Below are 21586 nucleotides of genomic sequence, written 5' to 3' on the forward strand. Positions count from 1 at the left end.
CTTCCAGCCAGGTAGTATCCATCCAACTATAAGACAGTCTGTGTGTTGACATCTAGCTGACCTGTCTCAATGACCTTCCTCAATAAATATTTGGTATTTCTTCTTGACAATTACTTGTTAATAATACGGTTAGGTCTCCAGCTAAGTTGAGATGATAAAGGGTATTTCTAGATCAATGGGTTTAAATAATCCAAAAACATTTCAGAAATTATAGTGTTATTTTCCCAATATATAATTCAGAAGTAGCATCTACATTCATTCTTAGATAACTTTCAGCCAAGAAAAGTATCACATATATCAAAGTACTTATAACCCCATTACTGTCACTATTAAGAAAGGCTCTGGGGTGCCAACTCTTTTTTGTTTCTTTGCCCACACTAAAAGTGACTTTATTGTTTGGGTACACAACTCAAGAGCCATGGAAATACTGTAAATTTTTCCCCTCCCCAAAATATTCACTTCTAACATTGCTTTATGAAGGGCATAATATTTCTCCAAAACTTATGCATTGATAATTTTTTCAAGGCACTATAAATTCAGTATATTTTCTCTACCATTAGAGATTATAACCACTCTATAATGATTTTTGGAAGTTGCCTTGATAAAAAAAACCAAACAACTCATTATTCTTTAACCATCCTGGCAGTGTAATTTTTGGATTTAACTGAAGTCATTTTATCACCAAATTCAACTAGGTTGGACATCTTGGACATGTTTTGGGTTTTTTTGCAGCTTTACTGGCATATAGACTTTGAACACCTAGGCCATCTATGTGACAGAAGTAGGATGCAGAAGTTTCTTTGATAGTGTTGCCAAAAAAAGAAAAGAAAAGAAAACCTTTGTAACCTATCTGTGAAGAGGTGAGATCCTAAAAGCCTTATTATTATTATTGGCCACAATAAAAATAAATTAAAAACCGAACAACCAATTGTCTTAGATAAGAAAAATTGATAAATGCAAAGGCAATTCTGAAAAGACCTTCATTCCCACAAGAAAATAGCTGATTATTTTCAATGGAAAAGATATTCAAAATTTATAAATTTCTTGAGTTTCATATCATCTTGGAACCTGCACAATTACTACAAATATTCTATTGGTGGTCAATAAATAACTTGTTGAATGAACAAATGGAATGGAACCCCAAAGCTGAGGTGAGCTCTTAGGACAACTGATCTTATATTTGTAGTTACATAAAATGTTTTATCTAGAAAACCTAAAAGTAGGTGCTGTACCAAACGTTTAGCTAAGGTGATATTAATAAGAGCTTGGTGGTTAACTGTCATTTTACAACTGTAGAAAGTTGAGTCAGATGTTCTATTACTACAGTGAGATATTAATAAAATTCATTTAATTAAATGAGTGGAAAATTCCATTAATACAATTATTCCTCTGACCCAATAATTGTCAGATTTTTATATTCATGCTTTGAACATAAAGAACTAGAGGTTTACTTCTTCCTCATTTGAAATTTTTTGTTTCTTTCTTTCCCTACTCTTCATTTTCCTTTCAATCATCTATAAGGATCCAAATACTCAGTCATTAAGTTTTTTACTGGCAGTTCTCATTTTTCTTTCACATTACTGTCCAAAACACAACAGCAAAGTTGGCTAAAGCTTTCAAGGCTGACAAGCTTAATCCTAATCTACATTTACTCCCTTCCCATTGATCCATACCTAAAAACCCTAAGAAACAAATACTTGTCCACTGCTGGCCAAAAAAATCAGAGTGCAGCTCATTATTTCCCCCCACACAATCTAGGGAACAGAATTAAGAGTACTTTACCTCAATAATATGCCTGTATGCATTTTCTTTACCTTGGGCTTAGATAGCCATTGTCTTGTCCAAGGAGATATTCATCTTAATTATGTCACATCCCAGTTTTTATTACCTATCAACAAATCAGGTTTGTTTCCTGATAATGCCATAGGACCATTAACTATTACTATTAACTAAAGCATCTCCAGTCCCAACTTTTTAATAAAAGGGTGGATATAACTGAAGAAACTTATTACCTGATTTTTAGTCACCTATTTTAGGAAGAAAAAAGTACTACCCAAAGTGTAGGAGATAAAAAGTTTGATTCAAAGCAAGTCTTTTATAAGAATTTTAGCAAATTCAAATCATTTTTCTAAGAAAGACACCCTGCTAGTCAATTTAATCAATTAGCATTTATTGAATGTTTACTATGTGCCAACCACTGTACCACACCCCTTCCAGGACAGTTCTCTAAACTGACAGAGTTTCAGTCTTATAGCTCACATTTTATAATAAAAGACATATCCTTCAGAGATTCAATGGCACTTGATTACTCATTCCTTTAGCAACTAGACCACATACATATTTTTTCTAATGAAAAAAAAAATCTTTCCTGTATTTCATAGATTTTTAAATCTAGAGTTGATTATTAAAGATCGAATTTTTAGAATGAAAATTATTCCAATAACTCCAGAGTATGCTTTAATAACAGACTGAAAGATGGTCACTATCATTTGTTCTCGTCCCACTCCCTTATAGACTCTATTAACAAAACTCTCATAATGAACCAAGAATCTTATTATTAGATAGATCCCTGTCACACAAAAACCTGTTTCCCAATTATGTTTTCTTTGAAAGTAACAGAATGAAGCCCTATAAAAGCTCTGTCAATGAGGACAAGCCATCTTTTTTATAGATAAAAACAAACAAGCAGTAGATGACAAACTGCCAAAAGGTAAGATAGACAGGTATTCTATTATTTATGCTTTTTACACAGAAAATGGCTCCTGTTTTTGAGGAGTTGACATTTTCTGACAGTATGATCCACCTAGTGATTTCAAGTTTTTTTTTTTTTAAATAAAGCTAATTTTTTGCAAATTACACTGGGAAAGAGGTATAAATGCCTATAAGATATTGCTTTTGTTTTGACTATTAGAATATATAACAAGATTGGCTTTAAATTAGATACATTTTTTCAAAATCTATATATAGTGATTTTTTTTTTTACTTAGGGATTTTGTGGGTTTTTGTGGTGGTAGGGAAGGTTGTTAAAGAGTGCCTCTCATGAAAAGAGGTGGATTGCTGGCTAAGATGTGAATTTACAACTTCAGGTTAGATGTCTCACTTGATTTGGTGAAACATATACCTTAGAAGTAGATGAAAAGGAAGTGAAAGGATTTTGTGTAAAGAAAGAGCTAAGGAAAAGGAAAAGTTGGATTTCTGAGTGAGATCAAAGGAGATTTTCAAACAAAGAAGGGTAGAAGACAGAAGAGTACATGATTACATAGAAGCTTGAAACAGCAGGGGTTTAAGTAAGCAGATCATCTAGTGACAATAACAGAAAGATAAAGTGATGAGTAAGTTATTGCTGGTCATCACTGAAAAGAACAGGTTAAAGAAGGAGTGTGGAAGGGGAAGCACACTTGGGGTTGTCAGACAATATTTGAAATTTTAACCATTTATTAAACTCTTATTCTTACAGGTTGATCTCAAAAGGAAAAAGAATTGTGTTCTACATATATCAGGTCCATACACTCCAAGTGCCTCATGCCCCTAAGAACTAATCGCTACTTGATTTCTCTTCACCTGCTTTTACCCTGAGTCTCAAATGACTGGCTCCTATTCTCATCTGACTCTCTTTTTTACTCATCAATTTATCCCCTGTACTTCTATTTTATATCCCTTTAGAAACCCTGGTATTCTTTTCCAAATGGAGCTGGAATTTAATTACAGGTCTAGCCTGAATGGCAATAGGCCACCAATTCCCACAAAAACTACTTCCTTAATAATATTTTTATCCTCTCTCCAATAAAAGCCAACACATGGAAAAAGTGTCATATTTCATTAATAGCTAGGCATTACTAAGAAATGGTTATTATACACATTTTTTAAAAACCAAAGATGTTTTCTTTAAATAGTTTAACTGCTTAGATGCATAGCAATTTGGGCCTGTTAGACAGGACTTCTGGTTCAATGTCATTTGTTGTGTTTATATCAAGAAAGCAGTGTTAGTTACAAGATGTTAACTAAGATGGATGAAACATGGTTATATGGAACTGATGGTTATAATGGTAGTCATTTTAAACGGTTTTTTTAGATGGATTATAATATGCTGAGATCTGTCCTGTTGACTTGAAATTCAAATTCCTTAGAGTCTCTCACAATGGTTGGATTTTAAGCTGCATGGTTATCAATGTCTGCTAAAGAAACTAGCTAAAATGGAGCAATTTCTGTCAGAAAAAGTGTCATGACACAAATAAACAAATTTTCATGGTAAAATATTTCAAACAGCTATTAAACCCAGCTGATGTTACCTAATGAATTGCACAAAACAAATAACCTTAACAGTTTTTCATGAGGTTCAACTACCTTTTTTTAGAAATAAAAACTAGCAACTGTAAGGGGGCAGGATGGGAGAGAGCAGAGTGAGCTGACTTTAACAAAAGAAGAAAATACACATTCATCTAGGTGAAAACATACACAGTGAATGACATTAAAGTGAGTAGGAAACTGAAACTGTACTGGAGTAATACAACTAAACCCTATGTAGTCAATTAAGTTAAAAGCACTGACATTAATTAGCCACCTCAGGCACCTAAAAGTAACTCATAGACTGCTGGGATGAGTAAGAGGATTCCACAAAGGTGAAGTAAACAATCCTGACTACAAGAAGAGAACCTAAGACTATCCTAATGAGTTGGTTCTCTAACAACTGAAAGATTTTTTTTTTTTAAGTAGGTACAATTTTCTTAGAGCACAGAAATGCAGGCTGAATGCCAGGTCTATAGAGTCCAGAGTCAAACCTTTTGTTACAGAAAATTCAAGGATTTTATGGTCTCCTTTTTGTAATATGGGAGTTGGCTGGGAAGATAGCAGGAAGATGAATCTAGGGTATATAAATTCAGAAAAAACTCAAATTTGTAAATGGAAATTTTTTTGTGCACATTAAGTTTAAATGAAAGTTTCATATATTAATCTAAATTAGAATAGAATGAAAAAGGGACATTTATTTTAATGAAACTAAGAAAATGTGCTACTTTTAATAGCCAATATTCCAGATATGCAAAATGTTAAAAAAGCATCAGACAAGGTAGTATTTCCCATAGTATTTCTAAATCTAAAAGATACACCTTTCAAAATTAGTAATTTTTTACAAAAAAATATTTTTTAAAAGGGAAAAAGTCTAACATTTGTAAATTTTTTTTTATCCCTGAGAAAAAAATTGTGGGTTCCACTTTGACTTTAAAAAGATGTGTAATGGCTTGACTTGATATATTCATGCAAATAATTATGGAACAGTAACAAATATAGATGAAACAAAGGATCAACATGAAGTTATTTGTTAACACAGGGAAAAATATTTTCCCTAAGACTTATCTATAATTAACTATAGAAAGTTTGTACTAGAGAAAAATTATTCTTTTTTTTCTTCACTTTTCATGACCTGAAATAACATTTTTGACCTGAATGTTTGTTTACAAAATGAATGTAAGTCAACAACCCAATTTTAGACCTTTATATTTCAATTAAAAACACAAACAAACAACAAAATGTCATTTGATCAAAGTTTAGTTAATCACTAATCGCAGAACTCAACAGGGGCAGAAAATGTTTGTGAAGTTCTAATCTATGGTGTCTTTGAACTATTGTGCATTCTCTTGAAGCAAAAACAAAAGCAAAAACAAAAAAATCAACCCTAATAGGAGTGACTTTTAGAGAAGAGACAACAGCCAGTCACTCAACTGTGTTGTCATCAGAATTATTCCAAGTTGTAAGATGTTCAAGAAGCAAACAATCACTACCATCAAGTAAAGGATAAGAAGTTGAATCTTTGCTAAGTGTGGTTCCCCATCCACCCCTTGCCCCATCTGTATCCTCTAAAATAATTTCTAATAAAACAGATGAGTTCAAGAATAAAAGCTTCCTCTTAACAAGTAGTTTCCTATTGGATCCTGTCTCTCCTTGAGTGTGCTTACCACAATCTGATTTCTGGACAGCTGACCCAAAGTTTGTTGGTTTTTACTGTTCTTCTGAAAGCCATTGGCTAGTCTCATTGGAGAACAGAGCCCAAAATCTCTGATGCCCCTGTCACACTTTATAGAATGAGAAGTTGGACAACAACACAGTTAGCTTTGGTTGCACTGTGGTGGAACATATGAGGCATCTTCTTTTTGTCTTCTATCAGCCACATGACTGGTCTAAGTAGCTGGAATATATCTTCAAAAAACAGAGCTCCAGTTCTTGATAGAGAGAGAGGAAGGTCATTGAGGAGGTGGTTCAGCTCAAAAGCTGATTGAAAAATCTGTCTTTATATTCAATCAATTCTGCTTGTGGATAGAAGTCATCTTCTGGATGGAAGAGGGAGTGAGATGACCTAGAGTCTTGAATTGGTGGATCTGCAGGAACAGAAACTAAATACAGTGGAGACCTCTTAACTGAGTAACACCACGAGATGGATTTCCTGACAATGTGCCAATATAATTTAAATATAAATATGTGCTTTGGAACTGAACATGCATTTCTGTTTCTCAGATACTGAATGCATTTGTACATTACGATTAAGCGTATTTTCCAACCACTAACTATGTATTTGTGTTGGGGGAAAAGGGGGGAGAGGGATCCTGAATTTAAGAAAAAAATGAAGACCCACCCAAACAAAACCCTATTTACTTTTTTTCTTGGTGTGCTCTACACCCTGAATAAAAAGAAAAATGTAGTTTTAATTATGATTTTTATTCTTTTACACGCTAATAATAATTCCACACACCTGATTACTACTGAATATTGAGCTGGCCCACAGTCCTGTCTATAGCACATGTACAGTATTGATATTTGAGAAGGACCACGTAGATCTCTTGCTCTTTGGAAGTGGAATTAAGGACAGTTTGCTATTAAACACTACTTACTACCGCAATTCTAGTTCAAACAAACAAACAAACAAACAAACAAGAAACATACTCCTACTCATCTACCAGAAAAGAAAAGGATATAGGGCAGGGTAATTTTAAAATGTAAGTAATAGCCACATTAGATTTTACTAAGGGTCAAAGGCTGAAAGACTAGCTAATGAAAACACTAATGAAGTCCACCAGTGAGATGGCAGAGGAACTTTGTCTCCATTTCTGAACAAAAGCTTTGAGGAAAATGTGTATTTTATTTACTTCCAATTGTTTTAAAAGTTTATAAACTTATTGTAATAAGGCCCACAAACATAGAAAAATAACAGTTTTTTAAAAAGTTTTTTTTTGAGAAGAGAAGGAAAGAAAGTATAGGGATAAAGTTAAATATAAGCCAATATATAGAATTCAAATATAATAAACTTAGAATGAGAATAAAGGTAAACTAATTTCAAAGAGTATTAACTAAAAAACTAGTACAGCTTTAAGAATCTAATTCAAATGAGGAATTTAGTAATATCAATACTATTTTGTTTTTCAATTTCAAACAAGCTTCTGATTTATATGCAAAAGCATATCCCTTGAATATAAGATGTTAACAAACTTCCATGTTGCTTATTCCTAATGGGCCATTATGTATGATAGTTGGTAAATATTTAAGTTATATCTTACCTAATAATGTGGTTTCTCCAAATTCTCCTAGATCATCTCAGACCCTTGTGTATATTTCTTCTTTGCCAGCAGATGGAGACAACACCACTGAAAGTTTAAAAGACATCATTCCCTGTTTAAAGGGAGCTTGCTGGTCTGAAGATTGTGGGGAACCCTAGCCCAAAGATTTCTCCAAACTGGTAACTAAAGAACTAGATGTTTCAAAAGCAGACAGCAATGACTGTGTCAAAACTATAAACATCAAGAGAAGGTAAAGAACGGTCACCATGAATATCCTCAAAATATTTCCAAAAGGGACCTCTACCCATGAAGTAGTAACTAAAATAGTTAATATTCAAAAGCTAGCAATATCTCTGTTTTAAAAGAATCAAGTCTCCAACTCACTGATCCTACATCAGGACAGAATATTTATTTTTTCAAATTTAAAAGTTCCTTATTATACACGCAATTCAGAAGGAAACTCTCTTTTTAGAATGTCTAGAAAAACAAACATCCTTAAGTTACATTGAGACAGGAGAACAATTTTGAGCTTTTTTTTGGTAGTCATTACTAATATGCACTTCCAGAATCATGTGAAAAATATGATACAACATCCATATTCACATGGAATAAGTAGAACTTTATAAACAAGTTGGAGGAAGGGAGAATAGAATGTTAAAGCAAAAATGGAATAGGGAGAAAAGACTTCAATTCAGATGTATGAAATATAGAAAAGAAATTGGGGGTGGGGGGTGGGAGGAGTCAAACTCTACTTTCCACACTCACTATTTTACCACTAAAAAGCACAGACCAAAAATTAAGATGTTCTGGAATCCAGTTCAAGATACAATGAAAACTTAACTCTTTTGAGTTTTCCAAATCAACACCTTATTTCCCCACAAACCTAATACAAACCTAAGTCAATCACAAAGAGAAAATGAAGCCACTCCTATGATATTCATATCTCAACATTCCTTTTGTAGAAATACATGAACCAAAACCAATACCAGCTGCTTCATAATTAGCGTATCTGTTTGTAAATTTATACAAATAGTTTCATTTTTCCAGATCAAATATCCAGTTAAAAAAAAAAACCAAACCTCTAAGGATCTCAGATAGTTCTCTTCACACACAGCTTTATGTATGTAACAGTAGTGAGCAATTCAAATGAAAAAAAGTTGCTGCTGCACCTAGGAATTACTCTATAGTAGATCCTTCTGAGTTAAAATAAAGTAGATCTTGAAGCAGTTGCTAAAACAGATCTTGTGATCACTCTACACTGTGACGGTTCAGCAATTTTCTGGACCAAAGACTACCTAATTCAACCAACGGTAGCCACTTGTGACTGAGTAAACAAACAATAAACCAACTTTGGATCATGTATTATATGTAGATATCTATAGCTTCCCCCCCCCACCCCCCCATTTTTAAAACTCAAGGCAGCCTTTCTTCTATTCAGCACTATGCCTGGGCTGGCTTTCTCCTTCCCTACTAGAACATTAATTAGGGCTTACCACAGGGAAGGTTAATTCATTTAATATTAACACCTTATGGTGCTTCCGAGTCTTCAAAGTATATGTAAATTTAATTTGATCAGTAGCCAATTAATGATTTAAAAAGTAAAACTGCTACCAAAACTGTCATGCACTCCCAAAACCAAATGCATATTATTTTTTACCACACCAACAGTGATTTCTATCAATAACAAAGATGAATGTGCCTATTTATAAAGCCTTAAAAGCTATCAACTATATAATATGGAATTCTGTACTTAAAAATGGCTAATTTAAATAACCACAGATTCTAAAAATTACATCATAGCTGTATAAAAACTGACCAACAAGAAATTAATTTTCTTATATTTAGGGGATTAAAAAAAGACAAAAGGCAAAACACACACACACACAAAATCCCAAACCAGGTGTGCTAACCTGGCAATTTGCTCTCAGGGGATCTACAATTTCAGTGCTCCTGCCTCCACCTGCTGGCAAACAAGATTATAAAACTAAAGCATAGGACACTGGTAAAAAAAAAATGTTAGAGTTTTTCTTAACAAACTATTAATTTTATGTTACTATTTAGCGGTATTACTTTATTAGTAAAGTGTTTTAAAATTCTTATGAAATCCAAGTCATTTCACATGATTGTATACAGACCAACATGTATCTTATGAAGAATTATAAAAGATCTCTTGGCTCAGTATGTTGTCTAAAAGGTCAAAAGAAAAATAATTTATAAATTTTTTTCTAATTACCTGATAAATGACATCTTGGAAAAGAACTGGAAAAGTGAGTGCAGCATCTTCTAGCTCATTTAGACTACAGTGCACTAGTGTTTCATCCTAAAAAAAAAAAATACACACACAAAACACATTGACTGAAACAAGGAAGGCTTTGAATGAATTTTAATTTATTCCTTTCATTATTGCCAAAAAATAGCATTTACTAAAGCACCTGTCCATGTATGGAATTATTTAATTTATAATCCTCAGTTGCAGGGTCAGAATGAAAGCTGTTAGTATAAACCAGTGATTCCCAAAGTGGGTGCTACTGCCCTCTGGTGGGTGCTGTAGCGATCCAGAGAGGCCGTGGTGGCCACAGGTGCATTTATCTTTTCTATTAATTGCTATTAAAATTTTTTAAAAAATTAATTTCCAGGGGGCTAAGTAATATTTTTTGGAAGGGGGTGGTAGGCCAAAAAAGTCTGGGAATCACTGGTATAAACAATGTCCATCAATTCATGCCTAAAGCCTCTAAATACTGCTATGTCTGAGTCTATGAGACTTATGTCTAAATAAGTTTTAGACATACAGAAAAAAGAAGGGGGAAAAACAAAGTCTTGGCTCTGCCACTAAGTATTCAATTGTGGAATCTTGGGTAAAATCATTTTGATTCTGTTAGGTCTCGGTTTCCCCATCTTTAAAAATAATATGAATAGGAAGAGTGGAAAGCATTGGACCAAATTTTCCAAAACTCTCTTCCAATTCTAAAAAATCTAATGGCTACACAAAGTTAAGAGTTAGATTCATAACAATGTTGGTTCTTAATTCCTTTGTGCTCACTGAGAGGAAAAATAGGTTTGGGGTCCATTTATTTTGAGATATAAGAATTTCTTTTTTCAGTTCAACTCTGAATGATGGGGGAAAAAAGATTTTTTTTTCACCCCTACTGAGATGTCACAGGGCTGCTTCTTCTTTTTTTCCCCTTTCAAATAAGACAATAATTATGTATAGAGAAAATTCTTTAATGAACTAGGACTAAGTGAATTCTAACACTAATGTTCATCTTTTTTGACTAAATACTAGATTGCTAATTTAAAGTTAATACTTTAAGCCAAATGTCAGGCAATGTGCTTATTATTATTACTTTTAACTTTTCTTCTCTCTTATAATCCAAATCATGACTCAATCTTGCTGCTTCTTCAGCTAACATATTTGAATTATATCGATTCTTCTCTATCACCTCCTACAAAATTAATTACTAGTTTTCTCTCCACCACCTAACAATACAGATCAAAACACTGTAATAGTCAATTTTGTTATTATAACCATTCCTCACTATCAGTCCCCACCATTCCTACCTTCCCATTTAGCCTCATAATTCTAGTGAAATACTTGGTGAACATTAATTTTTCTAGCCATTGAACCTACTTACTGAATCACTTTCTTTTAAAACATTGCTTATAAGGGCAGCTGGGTGGCTCAGTGGGTTGAGAACCAGGCCTGGAGACTTCCTAGGTGTATGACCCTGGGCAAGTCACTTGACCCCCATTACCTAGCCCTTACCACTCTTCTGCCTTGGAACCAATATACAGTATTGATTCCAAGACGGTAGGGGGGTAAGGGTTTAAAAAAAAAAAACATTGCTTACAATAAAATCTTATCTAATAACCTATCCTAAAAACCGTTATCTATTTGGATGTCTTTCACAAGCCAGTTTACACTGAGATAGGGCAAAGGAAAATGAGAATAAAGCTATTTGACAAACTAAAATTCTGACTATTCTCATTAAGTAAAAAAATGCTTTTTTCTCAGCATAAAGTCTACACAAGGACTAAGGCATATCTTTTGCCTTATGTGTGTGTGTGGCATCAAACATGCTGTGACTTTTTAATAGTTAAATAAATGAAAGCCATCTCAATATATTTTTGCATTTTAGGGGGTTTGTTTTCCATATAGAACAAGTGGAAGGTGAATGCAATGACTTTATGAAAACAAGATTTGATCAGTAAAATAGGCTATATAATTGTGGATTTTTAAAAAGTTATCTTCCTATTTAAAAAAAAAGTTTTTATTCATCATACCAAGAGAACATATGAAGTGTCAGTCAAGGCAATGGGATCATGTTCTGGGCCTCTATTATTAAACTCTTGGTAATACAAGTTTCCTGGCATTCAACATTACTTAAAAATAAGTATAGTGAGAAGGGTATACTCTTACACAATGAGTTTTACTAAGATAGGTTCTATTATGGCTCTTGCAAGGAAAAAAATATCCTCCCCAAAGAGGAAGACATCTAAGTATTGTGGTTACAATGAAAAGAAAGGACTTGAAATTTGGATGGAGGGGAAAAACTGAGGTCTAGGGATAGGATTAAGTATTGACAAGAAAAGAAATAAACTGAATGCCAAATAGTCAAGGCTGCTGCATTACAGCACATGCAGTAAACTGATAATATATTTTGTAGACATAGCCCTCATTTTGGGAAGTAGTTTCATTTTAATGAAAACAAATCAATGATCCTTTCACTCTGTCTTCCACTATATACATATATACTTACCAAGTCTAGGACTAGAGAAAATTCTGGTGTACTTCTTGTTTTCAAAGGAAGAGCTGGCTTCCTATTTAGTTGTTCCTCTGTCAATGGGGGAACATGCTTGATAAAATAATAGCTACAAGAAAAAAATAAGAATTAAGTCAACATTTTATTTGTATCCACTTTTAAAGTGTTAACTAAAGTATATAGTTAATTGAAACAGTATATTCATACAAGCTGAAGGACAACTGGCTCAATAAGGTAGGAACTTCAGTGCTTTAGTAAAATCAGTTATACTTACGGGTCAAATACTTCCCAATCTTCTTCATAGGTTGCTTCTGCATGGGCTGATGAATAGCCACTATCTGGAGACACAGGTGCTAAAATTCAGTAAAGGAAAACAAAACAACATTTTACTCAATGCTTAAATGAGCTTCAGTATAGTACTTTTTACTGCTTTGGCACTCCTATATATAAAGTGCTAAAGCATTTTAAGTATGGGGAAAATCTATAAATATTTTATTTATTTTTTTTTATTTAAAACCCTTACCTTCCATCTTGGAGTCAATACTCTGTATTGCCTCCAAGGCCGAAGAGTGGTAAGGGCTAGGCAATGGGGGTCAAGTGACTTGCCCAGAGTCACACAGCTGGGAAGTGTCTGAGGTCAGATTTGAACCCAGGACCCCCCACCCCCCATCTCTAGGTATGGCTCTCAATCCACTGAGCCACCCAGCTGTCCCCTTCTTTAAACATTTTAAAACAAATTAAATAGCACATTCTTATTTCAGATACCATGATATGACGAGGACAGTATTTAAAGACTATTCTGGCAGTAGTTCTTAGGCTGGATTGGAGATCAAGTAGAAAGCCTGAGATCAAAAGGACCACCTGAGAGACTGTCAAGCCTGAAGTGATGACAGCCTGGATGTAGTCAGTAAAAATAGGAGTGGAGAGGAAAGGCTAGAGATAGACCATTCAAAAGGAGGTCTGACAATATTTGGTAGATGGTTTTTTTTCCCCTCCTCTTTTCTTCATGACAAAATGAATAGTTTAATTTTGGATAAACTGAGTTCAGGTGATGTTCATAATATTAAATGTAAACTCACTTGTATAAAAAGAAAATATTCCACACATATATCTGCTGTCTTGCTTAAGTGTATAAATAAAATTTTGAAATCAGTTGAGAAAGAAATTCACAAAATAATAAGTTAGTCCTGCACTTGCATGAAATCTAAAACCAAGAAATCTCAAACTTAGAAAACTACAGTAATAAGAAACTGTAACCTGACAGTTTTACAAACATAAGCCAGGACAGTTTTGAGAATTTTATAAGTTATTAGAATCACGGAGTCCTTCTCACTGCATATGAAGTCATATTTCATCCAAGAAACACAATCTTAGAAGCCAGGTTTCTTCAATCACACTACTGGAAGCCACCACCTAAACTAAAACTTTGGGTTTGGTTCATTCTATAACGTTTTGCATATTGTTCCCCTCCTTTCTATAGCTAGCAAACCTGTCCAGTTTAATTCTGGATTTCCTACACTTCTTTTTCTAAACTCTTACTGTTTCAGATACAAATTCTTTTTTCCTTGATAGTTCTTTCTGTATTCTTGATTCATTTCAATCCCATGACTCTCAGGTGCCAATCATCTATCTTCTGCCCATCTCTTCCAATGCAAGCCTGTATTCTACCCTACTATCAAACAAATAATTCATCTTACACTCTTACCTCTTCATACAGAAACATGACTTTTCTACTACACCACAGTCCTTACTACTTTTCATACGGGCCACTGCTTCTCTCAATTCCTCTCAACTCACTTCAGTCTAAGAGGTGTCAGCATATTTCCTTACTTTCCATTGTCACTCTGAAACTCTTTCTACCACTACCATTTGACCATCTCTCTTTGGCCTGATAATACATTCTCCTGATCCTTATCACCAAATCTACTAACCTCTAGGATATTCATTTTCATTAATGACTTCAGAACTTAGTTTACCACCTTTTCCTGCCATGATCCTTGACAACTTAATGTTCATGTTGATGGCCATTATGATTCCTTGGATTCTCATAATTTATTTTATTTTATTTTATTTTTTAAACCCTTACCTTCCGTCTTGGAGCGAGTATTGGCTCCAAGGCAGAAGAGTGGTAAGGGTAGGCAATGGGGGTCAAATGACTTGCCCAGGGTCACACAGCTGGGAAGTATCTGAGGTCATTGAACCTAGGACTTCCCGTCTCTAGGCCTGGCTCTCAATCCATTGAGTTACCCAGTTGCCCCCAATTCTCATAATTTTTTAATCTCCACAATTCTAAAGAGGATGCCCATCTTTACTAAACTGCTGTTGCCACCAGAGGAGCAGTCACATGCTAGACATAATCACTTGAAAGTTAACACAATCGCTAACCTGTTTAATTCAAATCCTCTCAGATCACAACCTTCCTGTTCTTCCACTTCTCTCAAAATCTACCTGTTCCTCACTCTGACCCCATCACCCAAATCATATTCTCTCAGATCATCCTTTTATCACCAACTTTCAGTCAAGTAAAATACGTTTTCTAGGTTAGTTATAACATGACTTTGGAAGTGACAACTTAAAGTAAATTTTACTGAATTTCTTACAGGCAAAAAGTATATGCATCTACTTATTTGTTTTAAAGCTGATGTATACTTTATTCCATTATAATCTATAAATTATTTAAGCAATGTCTTTACCTGTAAGAGGTGGTATATCACGATTGGTTGCTTCTTCCACTTCTTCTAAACCATTATTTATCGTAGGTCTGACTTGAACTGCTTGATTTGAATAAGCGGTTCCATTTGTTGATGTAGTTGTACTGGTAGTGATTTCATCTACCTGTTCCATATCAAGTTGCTTTACTATTTCTTCAGCTTCCACAGCTTGTCCGGGGGAATCTGATCCTGATGTTCCTAAAATTATGATTCAATAAGCTAAAAATCATTATTCTTAAAATTAAATTATCCTAAGGAAATATAATCTACTTTCTAGGAAAAGTGGGGAGGGGTCCCCTGAAATACTGTAAAATTTCATTATTTCTAGAAATAGGTTGGATAAGCAAATCCTTTCTTCAGAGAAAGTTCAATGTAATACTTCAATGATTGAGCAAATTTAAAATACCTTTCAACAAAGAACCTTCAAGTTAATTAAAGAATATCTCTCATTGATGTCTTTTTTTTTTTTTTAGCGCAGTCATTTCCTAATTAATATTGCTCCCTCCCTGAATATGAACACCCCTGTAACAAAGAAAAGAGTTAAACAAAACTGGTTGACACACTTTCTGGGACAATACTGCATTTACCAACATAAACAGTCACTACATATATGTTAAGCATTTTAAAGGTATTCAGCTACATAGAAGAAACTGAAATACAAAAGAAAAATAAATTCATTTTTATTGATTCTGTAAAGCAAAACATTTTAATCTTAATAAGTGAATTAGATTGGCAAAATGATTTACTTTTTTGAAAGTTTCTTTAATCACTCATCTACTGTGACCTTTGTAAATATTTAATAATTACACATTATTTTATCTGTCATGTTAAACTTACCTATTTTGCCAAGCTGTCTTTTTCTTCTAACAGAGAAAATTATAATATTAAAATATTTCTACACTGTCTTTAAAGGTACACATCCCTACATAAATGAGATAAAATTTTCTATTTTCTTCCATCATTTTAAAAGTATATTTTTATTGATATGTTTTGTTTTACTATATCCTGGCTTGTTTCTCATGCCTGGAACTCACTGTCTCCACAGTCTTTTTCTTCTTCCAAGGTGCACCTAAGGTATCATCTTCTGTATGAAGTCTACTATGGTCCCTCCAACTACTAGTACCCTTCCCCTCTCAACTATAACTATGTCTGCTTCTATGTATTTATTAACTTTATATTTACTTGTTTCTCCTTTTAGAATCTAAGTTCATTATCACTAAAGTAACCATCTCATTTTTTATACTTGGAACCACAGAATCTAGCACTAAACATAAAGCCTTCACACATACTAGGCAATTAATAAAGACCTGTTTGAGTAAATAATTTGCCATCATAAAAACTGGTGATAAATATTTAATGAAGATAGGAGTCCTTTTTCTTCTCACTGAGCTCTTAGGAATCTCTACTAAGCAGTGCAAATCTCTGGGTCAAAGGGATCAGTTGCTTAATTTCCATAATTCCACATCATTTTCCAGAATGACTTCTCTATATAATTTGACACTGAGTCCTTTGTGTCGAATTTCATTTTCTACAAAATGGCTAACCATATCTTTAAGTTTATTTACTAAAAAATGAATCCTTTCTCTGATCTTTATTTTTCCTATAAGGCTAAAAAAAATGAATCTTTTGTATTTTGATTGTTTGATCACCTACTTCATTAATCGATTTCTCCCTTTTTTAAACTAAGATTTGATTATTTTGATGATCATTGTGTAATATGTTTTAAAGAGCTTTAATTTACCTTTAATAAAACTAAATGTCTGTTAAAAATGTTATTATTCAGAAATTTCACTGACTTGCCTTTAAAAATTAACTAACCAGCAAATATTTGTCTTTCATGCAAACAAAAGTACAAATAGGATTCTTGCCTTCAAGGAGCATTATTATCATTTAGGTTGAGAGACAAAATTATCATGAACATCTTTATTATCTCATTTGGTGATCATATTGCTTGTAATAATTCAATCACATCTATTCAGATGACTTCCAGATCCAAATTCTAAGCTCTTATCCTGCTCACCAAGTGCCTTTTGGACATTTCAAACTCAACATATCCAGAATAGAAATTCTTGTCATTGGCCCCAAGCCTCCCTTCTTCCGAACTGTCCTATTATTGTGATCACTATCATTCTCCTGGTCACTCAGGCTCACAACCTTAGTATCATTGTCCACTCCTCACACACACACTCATCCCACACATCCTATTAGCTGCCAAATCTGTGTCTATTTACATAATAACTCTTTGAATTTTCCCTCTTGTCTCTGCTCACAGAGGCACCATCTGGTACAGATCTTCATTCTCTCTTATCCAGACTACTGTAACATGCTAACTAGTGTTATTCACAGCTTGAGCCTTTCCACTACTCAGAAGCCCTGATTTTCATAAAGTATAGATTTGACCATATCATCTTACTATTCAATAAATTCCAGGATGAAATAGACTCCTTATTAGTTTCAGGATCAAACAGAAAGTCCTCTAGCATTTAAAGACCTTCACAATCCAGTCTGTTCTGATCTCTTTAGTCTTATATTTTATTCACTTTCACACTCTATAAACCACACAATTATAAAACACACTCTATAAACACAATTACCTTACTTGCATCTAATTACATACAAAACCTCATCTCCATAACTTTGTACCAACTTTCTCCCAAGCATACCATGTTCTGTCCTTAGTCCCTCTGGCTTTTTTTTTTTACATCTCAGTTTAAATCCTACATTCTGCAGGAGGCCTTTCCAGCTCAGATCACCTACCATCTATTGAATATACATTTTTTGTATATACAGAGTTATATATATATATATATACTGTATTCTGCCTTAGAATGTGAGCTTCTGCGGGGTGGGGGTGTCCAGAACAATGTTTTTGTCATTTTTTGAATCCAATGCTTCAAACAGTGCCCGACACAGAGTATGTATTTAATAAATACTTGCTGATCAACAAACTGACATTACTAAAGTTTTAGGGGAGAAGGTGTTATTTTCAAAAATTCTCAAACTAAAAGATATTCAGGCTAGAAAGGAAGATTTGGGAAACAAACATTTGGTTAAGAAGATAGTGGCACACTTTAAATGGGGGAGAGGGAAAGCAATAAAATTTAATATTGGCAGGATTGAGAAGAAATGGGAATAGTCATTTGTTGCTGGTGGAATTAACTGTCTTTTTGACAAATAAAAATTATAATTATGCCCTCTAATCCATTAATTCCATTATTAGAAATATACCGTATGACTAATAACCAAAAAAAAATCAGTTTGAATATTGCAGTGAAAGGCAGCTAGGTGGGTTCAGTGGATAGAGAGCTAAGTCTATAGAGGGGGAGGTCCTGGGTTCAAAACTGGCTGCAGACACCTCTTTAATTGAGTGACCCTGGGCAAGTTATTGAACCCCAATTGCCTAGCTCTTAACCACTCTTCTGCCTTGGAATTGATAAATAGTATCCATTCTAAAGTAGAAGGTAAGAGTAAAAAAAAAAAAAAAAAAAAAGACTGCAGTGACTGATTAAGTTAATAAACATTTATTAAGAGCTTACTATGTGCCAGAGATTATGCCAACCACTGGAAATACTAAGGAAAGAGAAAAAAAGTTCCTGCCTTTAAGAAGCTCAGAATCTAACTGAGGGAGGCAACATGAAAACAACAATGTACCAAAAAAAAAAGGAAATTAATTTATTTCAATGTAAATGCTTAACAAGGAAAATTAAATTGTTTGTAGGAAACAGATGAGGACGAATCTATGATTTCAATGTTATTGGGAACTTTGGATTATTGCAACAGTAAGTTGATATTATTCTTGCAAAAAGGTTTAGAATACTGAAAAGAAGTTAAATGACAGTATATGTCAGAGGTAGGTCTTGAACCCAAGTTTTCAAGTTCCAAAATGCACTCCAATGGAAAATTAATATTGAATTGGTTTTCTCTTTGGCTGCCCCCACCCCCCAGTTTGATTTTAAAGCTCAAACAGTCATTCTCCCAAGCTTTGAAACTGGGTTGGATGCTCCATCCGTTTGTCTAGAAAGTAATGGGCAAACTTTTTAAAGAGGGGGCCAAAGGAAAGGAAATGCTCATTTGTCAGTCTGTTTCTAAGGCAACTCCTTCGAAGTTTCATTGTACTGTATCCTACTCATTGTATTTGTCAGATTAGGAATAATGGCGCTACCTGATAGGACATTTCAGGGTCTGGCATCTGGCCCTCTGGCAGTAGTTTGCCCATCACTGGTCTAGAACTTTTACAAGCAGAGTGTATTTATCTGTAACAAGAACTCTCTTGGATGATAAAATCAGCTCTAGCTGCCATTGTGGTCCAGCCATGTGGCAAGGAGGAAAGGGTGTGTTGGCATCCTCTTGAGACCTGTGATGAAGTGGTGAGGGAAGAGCTGAAGTCTTCCTGCATGCTTGTTTTCCAAGCAGTAACCTCTGGAAAATGACTGGATGATGATGCCACAAGGGGTAAATAACACATGTGTGAGAGAAAGTCAAACTCTTTTGCCCCTTTCTTCTGGCCTTGCTCTCTTCTCACCCAACCTAACCGCTCAGTTGCTTGTGCTTAAGTCTCAGCTTTTTCTGGCCTACCCAGGCTGCTCATGCTCATATTTCTCTTTTTTGGGCACTGCTTGAGTCTGGGGCATCTATTTGGACTATGGGAAGTGCTCACTGGTTAGTTAAGATTTTCTTGAGCAGCTGTGAAAGGTACACAAACAAATTAATTTTGTTATTACCTTGTTAAACTTTATATATCTATATGCCTTAAAAAAAAGTGTACACAATGAAAGTTTACAATTCCTTATAAAATCTTCTTTCCTCTTTGTATCCAGATAAGCACTCAAAACTAAAACCAAAAAAACAACCCATCCTATTGTCTTCTCTCGACTTTTTTTAATTGGAAAAGACTGCCTATCTTCTTTTGGGAAGTTTTCTTAATGTTGTATAAGTCAATTAAACTAGAAACAAAACTTCCTTGTGTTCCTTTCTTTGGAAGCCACTCTACTGCTGGACACAAAGCAGGTGAATTATTTCCATAGAGAATCCACTGGCTTTCCACTTCTGTAGCCAGTGAGAATAACTCACGCAACAAAATGGCAATATAGAAAATAAAATGTCTACCCCAGGAAAACTGTGTATTTACATAACTTTATTCTCCTTTGAAGTTATGAACATGCCATTCTAATAATCTTTCAATTATGCCACTCTGTACTATCGTAGTCCATCTTATAGTTATGGAACTCCCTGCTAGGCTACGTGTTTTAAGGAGAGAGAGATGTCATTCTTTTTATCCTTCATAATGCTCAACACAATACTTTAAGCATAGTAGGCATTTAATACAAATTTATTCAATGAATGCACTGGGATAGAATTCATATTATTTGTGTACATAACACAAAATCTATGAAACTAATGTGTTCTGATACATCTGTGATCTTATCAATATGGAAGTTCCCACCAACAGTATAAATTATAACCATCCATGCCTAATCCTACACAACTCTTATCTATGTCTTCTGATAAATTTATCTCAAGTGGTCAAACTAATGTGGCAAAGGATTTCCTCTGTTTCTCCTGATTTCATGAAGGTACGAGATAAAGATCTAGCACTGTCCATTTTGCTTCATCCTCAAAGCAATACCACCTCACTTTTTCTTCATATTAAAAAATACTTTGATAACATCTATTATTGCTATTCCTATGCAATATAAGCCATAAAATTAACACATAACAAAAAAAATCTTAAAATTAAAAGTACAAGCTAGAAGAAACATCTAAAAATAAATGCTTCCTTCATTCACACTATCTTTAATAGTTGATACTTACCATTTTTATTTGCTGGTGAGAAAAAGTTGAAGACAGGAGAAAAAATGGTCCCCAATAATGTAGTCCTTGGAGGACTCCCAGTGGCAGGATTATCTTCTAATTTTCCATTTTGTTTTACATGTTGATTTGTCATTTCATAACTACCAGCTTCTAAGAAAAAGAAAAAACAAAGCTTTATAAACTATGCTGAAAATAAAACAGTGGCTTTCACAAATGTACCCTAAATCGCTCTTCTCTAAAATAATATAGGTAACAATTTACACAAAGAACTCTGTGTAAAATAGATTAAAACATTTCAGAACAATTCCTTAAAGAAATATTGGGAACAGATTCCAGGTAAAAGTAAATAACCTGGATATTTTTTGGCATGTATTTTTATATTTTAATGTTTGGATTTATTTCTCTTCAATAAGGCTATACCTATATCTAAATTCTTAATACAAGAAAAATTTACCAAACACACAACATCTATGTGTTTGGCTTCTTAGTTTCTCTCACTTAATTCAGAACTCAATCCAAATCTAAGCTAGAGGATACCTTCCCAGGTTCCTCTAGATGCTAGTACCTTGCCCTCTCAGATCATCTTCTACCTTACGTATATATCTTGCATGTACTTAGTTATTTACACTTTATTTCCTTTATTAGAAGCTCCCTGAAGATAGGAACAGTTTTTGCCTTTCTTTGTATCCTCAGCACTTAGCCAATGTCTGGAATATAATAAGAGCTTAATAAACGCATGTTAACTATTGATAATTTTAGC

The 21586-nt window shown here is 34.0% G+C and overlaps 1 protein-coding gene across 1 annotated transcript in view; it reads right to left on the minus strand.

Annotated features, from left to right (window-relative positions):
- Positions 1–21586, minus strand: part of CTDSPL2 (CTD small phosphatase like 2) — a 50047-nt gene that overhangs the window by 4216 nt on the left and 24245 nt on the right. The window contains exons 4-8 of the mRNA XM_044660011.1: positions 20827–20976; positions 14998–15213; positions 12579–12657; positions 12302–12413; positions 9778–9864 (exon numbers count right to left, since the gene is read on the minus strand). Coding sequence (XP_044515946.1) covers positions 9778–9864; positions 12302–12413; positions 12579–12657; positions 14998–15213; positions 20827–20976 — 644 coding nt within the window. The remainder of the gene's footprint in view (positions 1–9777; positions 9865–12301; positions 12414–12578; positions 12658–14997; positions 15214–20826; positions 20977–21586) is intronic.

The sequence above is a fragment of the Gracilinanus agilis genome, chromosome 2 (assembly GCF_016433145.1).
Source record: "Gracilinanus agilis isolate LMUSP501 chromosome 2, AgileGrace, whole genome shotgun sequence".
Lineage (NCBI taxonomy): Eukaryota > Metazoa > Chordata > Mammalia > Didelphimorphia > Didelphidae > Gracilinanus > Gracilinanus agilis.